Genomic DNA, 13,403 nt, shown 5'->3' with positions numbered 1-13,403 from the left:
TTTACAGAAACCCTTCTGCTATTGGTGACTGGTACGATGACCTTATCGAGATGATAGATACAGTGTATAAATGTAAACCTCACGCAGACATCCTGTTACTCGGGGACTTTAATATTGACTTATTAAAACCTCAGCCTCGATGGGATGGGATTGTATCATCACTAGGTTTCAAGCAGCTTATAACTTTACCTACTAGAGTCACAGAAACTTCATCTACTTTGCTTGATCACATCTACTCAAACAACCACTTCTCAGTACTAAATGCTTCACTCGCAGATCTTAGCATTAGTGATAATTCTCCAATATTCTGTACTAAAACCACTAAAATGCCAAAATCAAATCATAAAGGTCACACAGTCATATCTTTTCGATCCTGTGGTCTATTCATAAAAAGGTGGAGGGTGGATGTTAACAAAAATGGCCGCCAACGCTGCACAGAACTGTGTACCAAATTCTGTACAGCGAAGGCGGCCTGAATCCTGACCTACACTGCTTGCGCGCACCTCACTATGTCATTCAACGTTTGACTTCAGCCGGGGTAACTTCCGGTCGGCTGAACAGCGCTCACGGCTAAGCAATCTCCTATTAGTCAAAGCAGGCGAAGTGGGGGAGACCGTGAGAAAACACACACACACACTTACGTGCAAAACATTATCCATCAGCTTAGCCGGATTTCGTACCTCCGTTACCTTCTAAGACAACAGCTAACCCTCAGCCACGATTAAAAATCCATTTTCGCCATAAAAACTCGTCCTTTCATCTGCAACACAATATTTGAGCGCATATACACGGTTCTCACGAAATCAAAACAACCATGCGGACCCGCCATGTCTGTGCCGAATTGCTCCACGTGACTTTCAATACAAAACTAGTAAAACCAACAACACCTTTTTTTCATCCATCGTGTTATTTCCACAATTCATGAAATCTAAGCTTATGTTAAAAATAAACTATGTGCAAAGCAAATACTAACATATTTCATTGTTTATGTTATGAGCAAGTCACATCTTCAATCTGCAATTCGAGTGATGTTTTAGTCGATTTGTGTTTTTGAGATGTTTTGGGTAAAGAGACCACGTGCTGTTTACACGCCTAAAGTTTACGCTGCTTTCTTCTGGATTTTGCGATGGCACAAGCAATGCTAACTTTGGTGAGTATGATAAATATATTTTGTTTTATTCATAACACTCGATGTATGTGTCCTGGCATCTGTCTCTTATTTTCTGTGACTGTATTTTTACGTGTGTTATTTTCACGATCGATGCTTATTCACACGAATACCTCGGCTTATTTTCACAAACGTAAAGGGACCTTACTCTCGCATTGTTTACATTCGAGTCTCGAACGACTTTGAAACATTTATGTCGATGCGAAGGTTGCTCTTTCGTGTTTTTGTCTGTTTCTGTGTTCGCAGTAATCCTACTGTACCTCGGGAACTAATAATCTATTGCTTACGAAAGGTCTGTTCCCTGTTATTTCGGCAATTCACTAAATCGCTACCTAATTTTCGATCGAAAGTGTTTCACTTTCATGTCAGTGTCTTGTCTTGTCTTTCCGTTATTGCCCACAATCAGCAATAGTGATTACTTCGGCAGTGTTAGTACACAAGCTTTGATTGTCCTATTGCGATCGAGTAGATTTCGTGATCTCTGTGACATGCAAATAAGCCAGTAGCATGTGGTTGGGGTGGTTTAAAACAAATGGTTACGGTGGTGATGATGTGACATCTCCCAGAAAAATCAAACAAGGAGACAAGTCTGGTGCTTTTGAATAACACTCTTTTAATAAGTTCGCACCTAATTAGTTTCATGTTAGGGCAAGAAATCTGGGTAAACTATACACACACAAGAATATCTATACATACCTGTAGTAGAATCATCATCACAAAAGAAAAAATCAATGTATTGGACACCAGTACAGTTTTTCACACCCTCACACATGATTTATCATGCAGTTAATCCTGACATTGATTGAATGTGAAAATTCATTTTCTCGTCCAATATAATTCATATAGATAATTTAAGTTGGTTGATTTGTACTCTTCAAACAACTTCAAACGTTAATCATTAAGTTGATTAACTCAAAATTAAATGTATTTTAAACACTAACCTCATGATTCTGTAGATTTGGAAGCAGAGTTGTAAAGGAGATTGAGAATGAGAACACATTAACAATTTAATTAGTAGACATGAAGCATGTGAAATTTGTGTATAAAAAGGGTATAAAGAAAACCCCGTGTGCTCCTCTGTTCAATCATATTACTTCATCAGCACCATTTTAATGTTGTTCACTACAAAATTGAAATCATTGTAAAGTAATGCATTTGACTACAATTAAATGCTGCTGTGTGTGATGTATGTAGCATCTTTTGGTCAATCAAGTAAGATTCATTCAGTGATGATCAAAGATGGAACTTACTGTCATGGTTTTATCATCAGCCTACACTGCCCCAGTAGCTAACACAACCTTAATTTGAATTAAATTACAGGCAACACGTGCACAGACCCTACAGTGCTGCGGCTGTTCAAGGAACAGCACCTGTCAAAGTGTCAGATGTTCCTGTAAGAACAACATAACCCGATGCACAGACTGCGGCAGTAAGAAGTGCAAAAACAAGGGACTGGTAACGACAGTGAGCAATTTGTTGTGTTTTGGAAAGTGTGAAGTCTTGCTCCTTCTCTGATAAAATGACAGTCAAGTTGAGAAATGTAATAAATTCTGAAATGTAAACAGATACTGTTTTATTAATACATTTACAGTGTCAAATAAAATTAGCATGACATTCTTTGAGAGTTTTACCAGCACATGGTTTGTTGTAACTGTAACTGTAAGTCTGTTTTGAAATGGAAGCATTGGCATTGATTTAGTTTGAATTAGTGGTAGTATGGCTTCTCATACATGTGTGTGTGTGTGTGTGTGTGTGTGTGTGTGTGTGTGTGTGTGTGTGTGTGTGTGTGTGTGCTCATATCCTTATTCTAAATTTAAAAAAAATAAAAATTAATGGGCTGGGTAAGAATCATCTCTACTCTAGAATGTAAATGACAGAATCATAACATTTTCTGAAAAAATTCTAATGAAACATCACTGCTACTGATAGCTTGTGTTCTTTGAGATATATACCAGTACTATCTCTTATCATGCTCAGGATCATTGAGTCCATTTTCAACTCATTTCATTATCAGGAACAGGATTTGAACGCTGTTCATGAGGTAGCTACAACCTCTGCTCTGAATGCAAGTACAACCATCCACATTCCGTATGCAGCAGAGAGCCAGAGGAATTCTGGAGAAACGCCGAGGAACCTGAGGCTGGAGGTGGCTTCTGCAGCTGTCAGGGCCGAAGAGGCTGCCGCTGGTGATGCTGTGAAGGTAAGATCCTTACTGATACAGTTGAACACAAAGTGTGTGTGGAAGTGTCATTGAAAAACTTGTGAATGTTTCCAGTTATTTGTTTTGTCTTCTGGTGTACATCTTAAATCTTGTCATTGGCTGTAAGTTGACACCACATGAAGAACACAGTCTTTGACAATACTTCACCACAGACACAGAATAGTTCAGCATTCATAGACAGCTGTTTGTTCAATTACAGCTGTAATTGTGTACACAACTTGATGCATGTCACTCTGTGGCTCTGTTTGGCTCCTGCCTACCTGCACAATAAAAGATGATAATAAAATAAGAATTACACATGTCTTAAAATCAATGTTCAATTTGGGTTAATTATTTTCAATATTGATAATATAATCCTATCAACAGTATCATGAATTTTAATGATATTTGATTGCACTGTGACAATACTAAAAAAACAAAGAAATGACTAGTAATAGTAGTATGTGTATGAAAATAGATGATGTTATAAAACAAGTCTAGCTGGATTTTGGAGAGCTGGAAGATTTTTGCCCCAAACCACGGGGCAATCAACAAGAGTGCTCATCTGCAGAAACACATGAGCGTGGTGAATAACTATATCTGATGTGTATCAGTCGAACTATCAAAGACGCACCTGCACCACAAATCATGTGACCTCATCCAGAACACATTGTTAGCCATCTGTGGGGCAGCAGTGATTACTTCATCACATTCTGAACTACGATGAGTAAACTTTCAAAGGAAAAGGGCCACATGTTGATCGCACATGGCATATCATACAAAAGCATGCACATCTGAGTTAGTAATTATATTGATTGCTGGTCAGCAGTGCTGTGCTAGAGCGCCGAGAAATCCTAACATGGTTATTTGTGGAAAACGGCTATTCGGCACAAAAAGTACCACTTGATTCTTTGTAATCTAGCCCGCACTACCCTCTCTCTACATCCCCATCTCCTTTTCATGGCTGCTGTATAATTATGTTCTTCTCTCTTTGCAGGAAGCTCTCGCTACACTGACTGCAGTGGAGAAAGATGCAGTGCTTCAGAGGATGGCACAGAAGGACCCCTTGTACGTTTCTTGCTTCATCCGTGATGTTCATGCCCATGTGAACACTGAGCGTGTTGATAACAGTGACGTTCCTGGGTGGTGTAGGTGTGGCCACTGTGTGACCATGGAATCACAGAGAGAGAGATTGTGTTGTGGAAGGGAGGATGAATGTGTGACTAGCACACCAACATTTTTTGACTTGTGCATGAAGCCATCGGTTGTAGAGGTATGTGGTGTGCAGAATTATGGATATACATATCACCGCAGCAATCCTGAATTCAGCAATAGAAAATTACGTTCTGCTGCATACAGGTTCTACACCTTGTGGCAATGGGGCAGCTTGGGTGCCAAACATCGTGTAGTGCTACCGTCCTGTGTGGTTGCCAGAATAAGGTGGGCCTTCCCTGATCCCAACCAGTCATACACTGGCTACCAGTCATGCAATGAATAAAAGTTTTCAAGACTTGTAACAGCTAGCATTGAAAAGGTTGATGGTAGTGTTTTCTTCTCACTTTACCTTTAGTAGACATAACCAAGCTAGGAGAAGGTAACTCTCGTGGAAAATCGGAAGTTCCCAAAACAGGGAGACAAAATTACACGCTTTCACCTTGTGCAGTTAGGCAGTCAGAACGTATTTTTTGCGTAGTTTTTGGTGTTAAAATCTGACCTACGATTTAAGAGCACACATCAGCCTCGAGGTGCAGCGCAATTTTGACGAATTTGTAGCCTTTTCTTATTGAGTATTTTTTCTGCAAAATATATTCAGGATCATCAAGACTTGAAAAATAAAGTGCACCCTGCTGAAAATACGATTTCTTGGTGGTTCGTTCGTTACTAATAACCGTCCTGATCACTTACATTAGCACCAGAGTGTGCGAAAGACTCAAAAATGCAGATGAAACACACCAACCTCGCTACTTCAGAGCTATTTTTAGCGTCCTCAATCACTAACTATTTTTCTATCAAATGCTTACGTAAAACCATAACGTCAAAACATGTTTGAATTTGTGTTTGCAACAATGTTCATCAAATTATTTTACGAACAACAAAACCACTGTAATTGGGAAAATGTCTTAATTCGCTCAATAACAATGGGTTCTTTCATACGTTAAATCCGGAAAGTCATATTTAGCATCATAAAGAATTGTTCATAAACCTAAAAAAACACTAAAGTCTTTTTCAAAAACTATAGTCTGTTTCAATGACTTTCAGCAATTTTCCACATTATAAATCGAGATATAGACACATTGAAAGAAATTTGGTTTTCCTGATCACGAATCATTGTGTGAAACTTTCTTTCATGAACTGTATGTATTTTTCTAGAAAAAGGCCTGTCCTCTGTTTTGGTGCACTCTGTTTAAAAAAAAATATATATATATACACTGCCACCATAATTCCTATTTATTTGAATGAATGTCAACTTCAAAAAGATTGTTTTAGAGTGCCGAATAAAAAAAATCAATGCATGACGAATTTGAAAAAACAGTTGCTTTAGACATGTCATGAAAACATTTTAAATTCTAATAACAAAGAAACGTTACGTAATCAATATTTTATCTGATTCTTGAACATTTCATGAATCCAATAACATTGATGGGCCATGTTTATTCTGGTAATGCAATCACAATGATAATTGAAGAAAATGGGTCAATTAGGCAGTATGCTTTACTGAAACGAGCTGGACCTGTCTCAATCTTTGGATTTAACCTAGCACTTCAAGTCTCAATGTAGGCTGGTTTTTTTTAGTGTTGATCTGTTAGTTTCAGACCAACAGATGGTTAAATGGATTTTTTTAATCTCTTGGCAGACTTGTTTTTCTGTCTTGTTGGAATAAGTTGCTGAACATTGCTTTATCTGACATTTAGTCAAATATGTATTCCAAACTGATGACACATACTTATTTTTTGCTTGATTTGGGAGATCCATTATTCAAGAGACATCACAGCTACATCCAAAATAGTGTGGTTGATTGATGTAAAAACACTTTTCCACCTTAGAACATGTTCTTAACGGGTGATAAGTGCATTTGCAGTCATGCATTTCATATGTACTATGTATTTGATAGAATATTCCTCTTCTTTATGATATTCTAGGCAACCGCTGCAGTTTAGTATATTTGTTTTATGGCAGTGTCACAACGAGAGAGATTGTGTTGTGGAAGCTTAGGAAGGCAACCAAACAGGATGGTGGCACTACACGGGCGTTCTTTTTACAATATTTGGTTTGTTTGCTTAACGCCCAGCCGACCATGAAGGGCCATATCAGGGCGGTGCTGCTTTGACATATAACGTGCGCCACACACAAGACAGAAGTCGCAGCACAGGCTTCATGTCTCACCCAGTCACATTATTCTGACACCGGACCAACCAGTCCTAGCACTAACCCCATAATGCCAGACGCCAGGCGGAGCAGCCACTAGATTGCCAATTTTAAAGTCTTAGGTATGACCCGGCCGGGGTTCGAACCCACGACCTCCCGATCACGGGGCGGATGCCTTACCACTAGGCCAACCGTGCCGGTTTTTTACAATATTACTGAATTTCAGACTACCAACTACTGTATGTTAGGAAATGAAATGTTTACTCCTCGAGAAAAGCACACCACATACCAATTCTTATGACATTTTTTTGACAGTGTTTATAAGTATGTATTTGCATTGTTCTGTTTATGATCTAATGTTCCTGTCTGAACAATGTAATATTTACAGTCAAAACAGTACATGATACATGTACTGTCAATGTACGAATAAGGTAGATGAACTTACTGGAGTGTTTCCCACGGCTTTCCTGTTGCTGGAACACAGTCCATGCCCCAGGATTCTTTCTCTGGGCCTTTCCCAGGTTGCGCAGGTAGAGTCCAGTGTCAGTCAGCCTGGCTGTGTGATTTCCTACCCCATATACCCCGTCCAGGCAAACGCAGAGAAGATCTGTAACGTCAAAAAAGATCTATTCCATTTTTTGACTGACATTTCCATGAATTATCTGTCATCGAAAAGTAAATAGTACATGTGCTGACTTTTTTTTCATAACAATTAACATATTTCATTTTTACAAATATGTATGCATGGAATAAAATGAAAACAAAATGATGATTGTGAAACGTTATAAAACTATATAAATAAGAACTCGGTGTTTTTATATCAGTGTCAATGTGCACACATATAATTACCAGGAATGTAGGAGTATTCCTTAGCCTCCATACGCTTGTATGCGACCCATTCCTTGGTTCGTCGCGACAGCTGGCAGTTGATATATGGGTTTCCATTTGAGGACAGTTGGTCTGCACGTGTCAGGTTGTGGTTGTGATCCAGGATCGCAATCATGTTCCTGAAACAATTGTCAGAGCATTTATCAACCTGCAAACAAAGGAAGTAGGCAGGAATGACAATGTCCACAATGAGAAAGAAGAGTAAGTTTTTGCCAGTCATAAAATGAAGGGGCTTATAAATACCATGTCAATATGTTGTGCCATAAAGTTGTTCAGTTGGAAAAAAGGATTAGTCACTAATAAAAACAAAAATAGGAATTTGAAAACACACGAACACATTCATAAATGTGTTTGTAACATAAAAAGGTATCAGTTGCACATGTTTACATTGAACTTTGGTGGTGACAGCTTGGTTTGAAACAAATCAAAAATATTGTATATACCTGATGCAATATCCATCATAGGAGAACTGAATTCTTTTGGGTGCGTAGTGCAGTAGCGTATGGGAGAAAAAGTTCTCTACTGAGGAGGTGTGTCTGGCTCTGCTGTAGTACTCCAAGGATGCCAGGAGGTTTGGATTCATGATGATCTTCCTGTTGACACAAATATAGAAATATGTTAGAGTTGTCCATTTATATTCTGCCACCCCAAAAATTGTTCACACTGACTTTCACGTATGGAAATATAGTTTCAGCATTGTCAGTTGTATGAAATGTAATGACATCTATTTCAGTTCAATGAAACAAACATTGTATTTGTACCTGTTCCTGTTCATAGGGAGGGGAGAGAGGGGGCTTTGGATAGGTAGAAAGACAGGAAGTGAGTTATGTTTGTGTATGAAGAAACATATAAATACATGTTTGTATCTTGTGTGGGCTGTTGTAATGCCCTGTAATAAAGTTAGATTGATTTTGAGTAATTTTCATTTCCTCACTTACTTTTTTGCGTGTGAATGCACATATGTACGCATGCTTGTGTCCGTGTGAATTAAGTTTACCGAAAGGCTTCACCATCCGGACTGCCTTCTATGAGTAAGGGCAGACTGGCATCTTTATCAGGGGCGTGGTGGCATCTGCCAACAGTCCATTCATGGATGCCTTGTACATGCCACAGTAGTCCAGCCCACCTTCGGTCCATTTTTTCTTGGTCGCCTTTACAGGCAACTGCACAGGACCAAAAGTGGGCCACTGTTGGCTTTGCCCATTTCTTCAGGGCTCTGCAATCCTTGTTTTTGGCACCAGTCAGGACCCTGGTTAACAAATGAAAAAAACCACATCACTATTCCGTCTATCATTTAAAATATGATATTGATAACAGTTCTCTTACACAATAAACAAAGCAAGCTTCTTTTTAAAATCTGAATTTTGTCCACTAAAAGTCAAACATTATCGTATTCTGTGTACATGGTCATACGTACGGCATCAGGAAAACAAAATTGGGTTGACACTAAATTTGTCAGAGAACCTGTACATACATTTCTGCAATGTTTTTCCCCTTGTGCCATAGGTCCATTGAATGGAAAATGGTGTCCTCTTCACCTGGAAGTAAAAACAGATTCTGTATTTCACAGCTGCATGTGTATGTTCTATGTATGTATATATGATCATCTAGTTTTTGTTCAAAAAGTAGACATGCAAGCTTTTTGTTTGTCAGTCTTCCTTGACCTCTCTTGATTTGACACATACTTTACAGTTTCTCAATATCTTAAAACATAAACGGCTTTGTTTCAAAATAGTTCTTTCTTTAGGCATAAAATTATGGCACTGGTTTTGGTCACATTTGATCCCATTAATTTTGTCAGTACCTAAGGCAGCTTTGATGACAGAGCTGGCATCCGACACAATTTCTTCAACTTGAAGATCTTTCATGGCAGGCAACCCCCTCTGGATGTTGTGGTACTCCATGGTGGCTGACTGCCTGTTTGTTGAGCGGTGGTCACAAAACTCTGCATGGACAATTGCTTTTGTGTCATATTCCATGAAGACTGTGGTAGCTTTGGACGCACAATATCCTGCAACAGCACATACAGCCAAATTCAGTTATACAGGTACCATGATTGGTTGCAAGTATTGAATTGTTCAAATGTGCACATGTATTGCAAGATATGACACATGCAATAGTATTTCTAATGCACTTTTCATTGCTTAGTTACAAGTGTTCATTCACAAAGACATGAAATTGAACAAGTAAGCAGAAGTAATACTTGACTGACCATATTGTTACAATCTTTTTTAGTCTTTATGTGGAAAGTATCTAGTTTTCATTGTGAACATGTTTCTAAGTGTTAAAATCTGTGACACACACAGTGACACACACACACACACACATTTAGTCAAACACATTTTATTTACAAACCTGGGGAGTCAAACCGTGTGTCCACAGCAACAACTTTTGCCCGAGTTTGTGTACGTGTTTCTTCCATTGATTTGGAATAATACGTTTTCAAGGGCTTGTAAAATAGCCGCTGCAACTTGAAAAATGTTGACCTCGCTGGAAAAGCAAGTTGCAGGAACTTAGCAAACTGTGCCATCTGGTGGTAAGTTAGGCCCGCCAGCAGTGTGCACAGCACCAGCAGCTGACCTGTCAAACTTTTGGCCCCATACCAGCGGGTAGAGGACCAGGTGTTCTTGTGCTGGTTCTGTGCAAATAAAATTTATTTATAAATAATCATGAAGTGATGCAGCATGCGTTACATTCAATAGGATTTAAGTAAGGGGCTGATAAACACATAATTTTGACAATGATATAGAGCAGGTCAATTGAGCATGGGTGTTTTTATAATCACATGTTACTGTTAAGATTGATAAAAAAATTCCACTTACCATACAATAGTATTCAAATCTTACTCCACCACCTGCAGTGGATTTCTTCGTCAATGTCACGCCTAATGCTGGAGCTCCACAGTTGTCACACGGTAATCTTTTCACAGTGTTGACAAGGACCGTCTCGTCAACAATATACCGCTTGTCAGCAATAGCTGCATTCAGGAACATTTTTGCATATTCATTGGGTGTCCTCAGCCTGTAACAAAATGAATTACTCAAATAGTTGTAGCCCAGGCTCTTGGTATGGACCTTCGTTCTGTTTCTGTATTTAATTGTTGCGAAATGTCTTTCCAAGCTTATTGACTCTATAAGTAGGCGCAATGGTTAACTAAAGAGAACAAAATACCAAGCACACAATGATACATCTGCATGCAAAAACAAGTTAATTATTCATATACAACAAAATGTGGTCCATACTTGGGGCCCTTGATCCTCACTAATCTCTTCAAAATAAACATAGAAATGTGACAGTATCCACATTTTGTCTTCATAGGGGAATTATTTCCAGGTCTTTGGGTGATGACAATTAAGCAATACAAATTATATTTATATACATCCAAAAGGTCAATTTTTAAAAATGTGCAAGCAATGTAAACTTACTGCTCTTCCTCATCAGGTTCATTTGGTTCATCGCCACCTTCCTCGTCTTCCTCCTCGGAGGAGTTTCCCTCATACATCAGATCATTGAAATCTTCATCCTATTGTAACCGGACTTGTTTCGTGTCCGTATCCTACATTTTAGGTTGCAAGGGGAGGCTGAAGATTACCGAGGAGAGATGTCAGTATCTCTGGTCCTAAAGTATGCGGTGTGTGAAAATGTATACCTCGCGTTGTGTTCAATCTAAACTTAGTGTCACTACACCCGCTGACCGACCTCGGTGTTCAGAGGAAACCTTGTGTGTTTTTCTCTACTGGACCACTAGAATGTATGTGCGTTATGCGTGGATGTTTTCATCACGTACAGCTTTTACATGGATTACACAACAACAACAAAAGTTAAGGTGAGAGAGAGAGGTTTTTACATACAACATACAACATGAAATCAGGCTCACACACTTACATCCAGTCGCCGACGCAACGCACGCTCACGCTCACACCTTTACTACTTTATAGACTAAAACGAAGGAAAACAATTACATGGTTTTATTAATTCCTTTAGACATCACGATACGCAGGACAAAACAGAGTCAAACAATGCATCATGATACAAATATTGGTAAACCCTAGTCCTTACCTAACCTTAACTACCCGCCTACGATTAATTACCTATCGGTTAGTCTTAGCCTACCTACCTATCTTTGTTACCCGAGTACAGTACTTTTCAGTACTATTAAGCATGTTAGTCAACTAAGGTAATCACCTATGCTTGTACTCTACAATACAAGACTGTTAACTACGCACACAAAACAGCCTGAGCTTTTGCAGCACAGAGCAAACGAACGAACAACCCCTTAATCTAACATAACATTGCAGGGCTTTTCAGCCGAGCATAACGTATAACGTACGTGCACAACAACAGTACGAACATAACAACTCAAGACCTTTCAGCCGAGTATGACATACAACACACGTGCATCACAATACACTGCTTTGCAGCAGTAGACCACTACAAACACTCAACAACTTAAGGCTTTTCAGCCGTGTATGACATGTAACACACGTGCATTACAATACACTGCTTCTGCAGCAGTGCAACAGTACAAACATAACAACTCAAGGCCTTTCAGCCGAGTATGACATGTAACACACGTGCATTACAATACACTACAAACACTCAACAACTTAAGGCTTTTCAGCCGTGTATGACATGTAACACACGTGCATTACAATACACTGCACAACACAGGACGTTCACAACAGAAGACAAAAAAAAACTAAAGTTCTACATAACTGAGGACAGCTAAAGAGTCGGTACTTGTTCAGTACCGGACTACAGAATACTTCTGTCAAACAGAGACATAGTACACACTTGTGCAGCGTGTAAGAAAGAGAGAGAAAAAGACGAGGGAAAGAGAGCAAGCACTTATTCAGCGCTGACTGGCGAGACTCGCAGAGCCGGCCTCTTTTATAGTCTCTCAAAGACTCGGTACCAATCTTCTGTGATAGCTGTGGGCTGGCTGTAAGGGAGGGGATGGGGGTATCTACAGGAAAGGTGGGGGTGGCTAGAAGGAAGGTGGGGTCACTGAGTACCTGCAACTCTGAGCTAGTGGGGCTCTCCCGCTACACTCCCCCCTCCTTAGACATAATGTGCCCTCACATTAGTCAAAAACAAATGACTAGACATCAGTAAATGCATCCACAAAATCAAAATAATACATGTTTAAACACAGCAACATCATCAACAATCGAACCAGTTTTTATTAGACAATATTTTGACAATCAGATAATGCTGCATATCCATGGGAAAACAACCCAAACACAACTACAGCAAAAATCCAATCTTGATCAGTCAATTTTCTCCACAGAGAAAAAGTAACACAATGTCAACACTATCATACAACTAAAATGCAACCTTCATCCCCATCAACCCGTTTAGTTGATAATATAGGATTTATCTTTCAAGTCAATGTGCGCTCTTGTATGCACAAGCTTAATACTCACAAAAAAAACTCTCGCTCACGGCTTTACAGTAAAGGCCTCTTACTATATCACCACGTCATGAGTTGGATACGAGTTCATTACCCAAAATATATGTGTCAACTATAATTCCCGTTCATCAATTGTAGGGGTTTCTGCGCCTAAATCGTAAATAGGTAGCTTTACGGGCCAATGGCACTGAGGGCTTAACTTTGGACTTTTAACCGACTACTACTCAGACTTTACTGATCTCCAGAAATAATATGTGATGAAGATGGGGAAAAATCGCAACGATACACATGGGTTACGATACACTCGCGAGTTTATATGTGCAAGATATTATTTAGCCCAGTTGAAGGCTAATACTAGTAGCATATAT

The 13,403-nt window shown here is 39.2% G+C and overlaps 1 protein-coding gene and 1 long non-coding RNA gene across 2 annotated transcripts; one reads left to right on the top strand and one right to left on the bottom strand.

Moving 5' to 3' along the window:
- Nucleotides 1-1,325: 1,325 nt before the first annotated feature.
- On the top strand, nucleotides 1,326-4,691 carry LOC138959873 (uncharacterized). Its single transcript, XR_011453818.1, has 4 exons — nucleotides 1,326-1,460; nucleotides 2,489-2,632; nucleotides 3,183-3,368; nucleotides 4,366-4,691. It is a non-coding gene; the product is annotated as an uncharacterized lncRNA (long non-coding RNA).
- LOC138959868 (uncharacterized) lies at nucleotides 2,989-10,975 on the bottom strand. The gene is made up of 9 exons (XM_070331519.1): nucleotides 10,445-10,975; nucleotides 9,978-10,260; nucleotides 9,427-9,633; nucleotides 9,097-9,160; nucleotides 8,620-8,871; nucleotides 8,066-8,215; nucleotides 7,584-7,741; nucleotides 7,180-7,341; nucleotides 2,989-3,649 (listed from the first exon to the last, which is right to left on the bottom strand). Exons 1-9 carry the CDS (start codon nucleotides 10,613-10,615, stop codon nucleotides 3,618-3,620), a joined length of 1,479 nt encoding a protein of 492 aa, XP_070187620.1. The 5' UTR covers nucleotides 10,616-10,975; the 3' UTR covers nucleotides 2,989-3,617.
- Nucleotides 10,976-13,403: the final 2,428 nt, after the last annotated feature.

This window comes from Littorina saxatilis, linkage group LG1 (genome assembly GCF_037325665.1).
Source record: "Littorina saxatilis isolate snail1 linkage group LG1, US_GU_Lsax_2.0, whole genome shotgun sequence".
NCBI classification, from domain to species: Eukaryota; Metazoa; Mollusca; class Gastropoda; order Littorinimorpha; family Littorinidae; genus Littorina; species Littorina saxatilis.
Note: the sequence above shows the minus strand (reverse complement) of the source record. Positions and strands in the feature narration are given on the sequence as shown.

What these genes read in the sequence shown, in the direction of transcription:
- LOC138959868 (XM_070331519.1), bottom strand. Translation starts at nt 10,615, where the DNA reads ATGTTCCTGAATGCAGCTATTGCTGACAAGCGGTATATTGTTGACGAG. An exon ending in TATGATGGATATTGCATCAG is followed by an intron (nt 7,742 to 8,065) that starts GTATATACAATA and finishes CAATTGTTTCAG; the next exon opens with GAACATGATTGCGATCCTGG. An exon ending in AAGCCGTGGGAAACACTCCA is followed by an intron (nt 3,650 to 7,179) that starts GTAAGTTCATCT and finishes TTTATTGTGCAG; the next exon opens with GTAGGCAGGAGCCAAACAGA.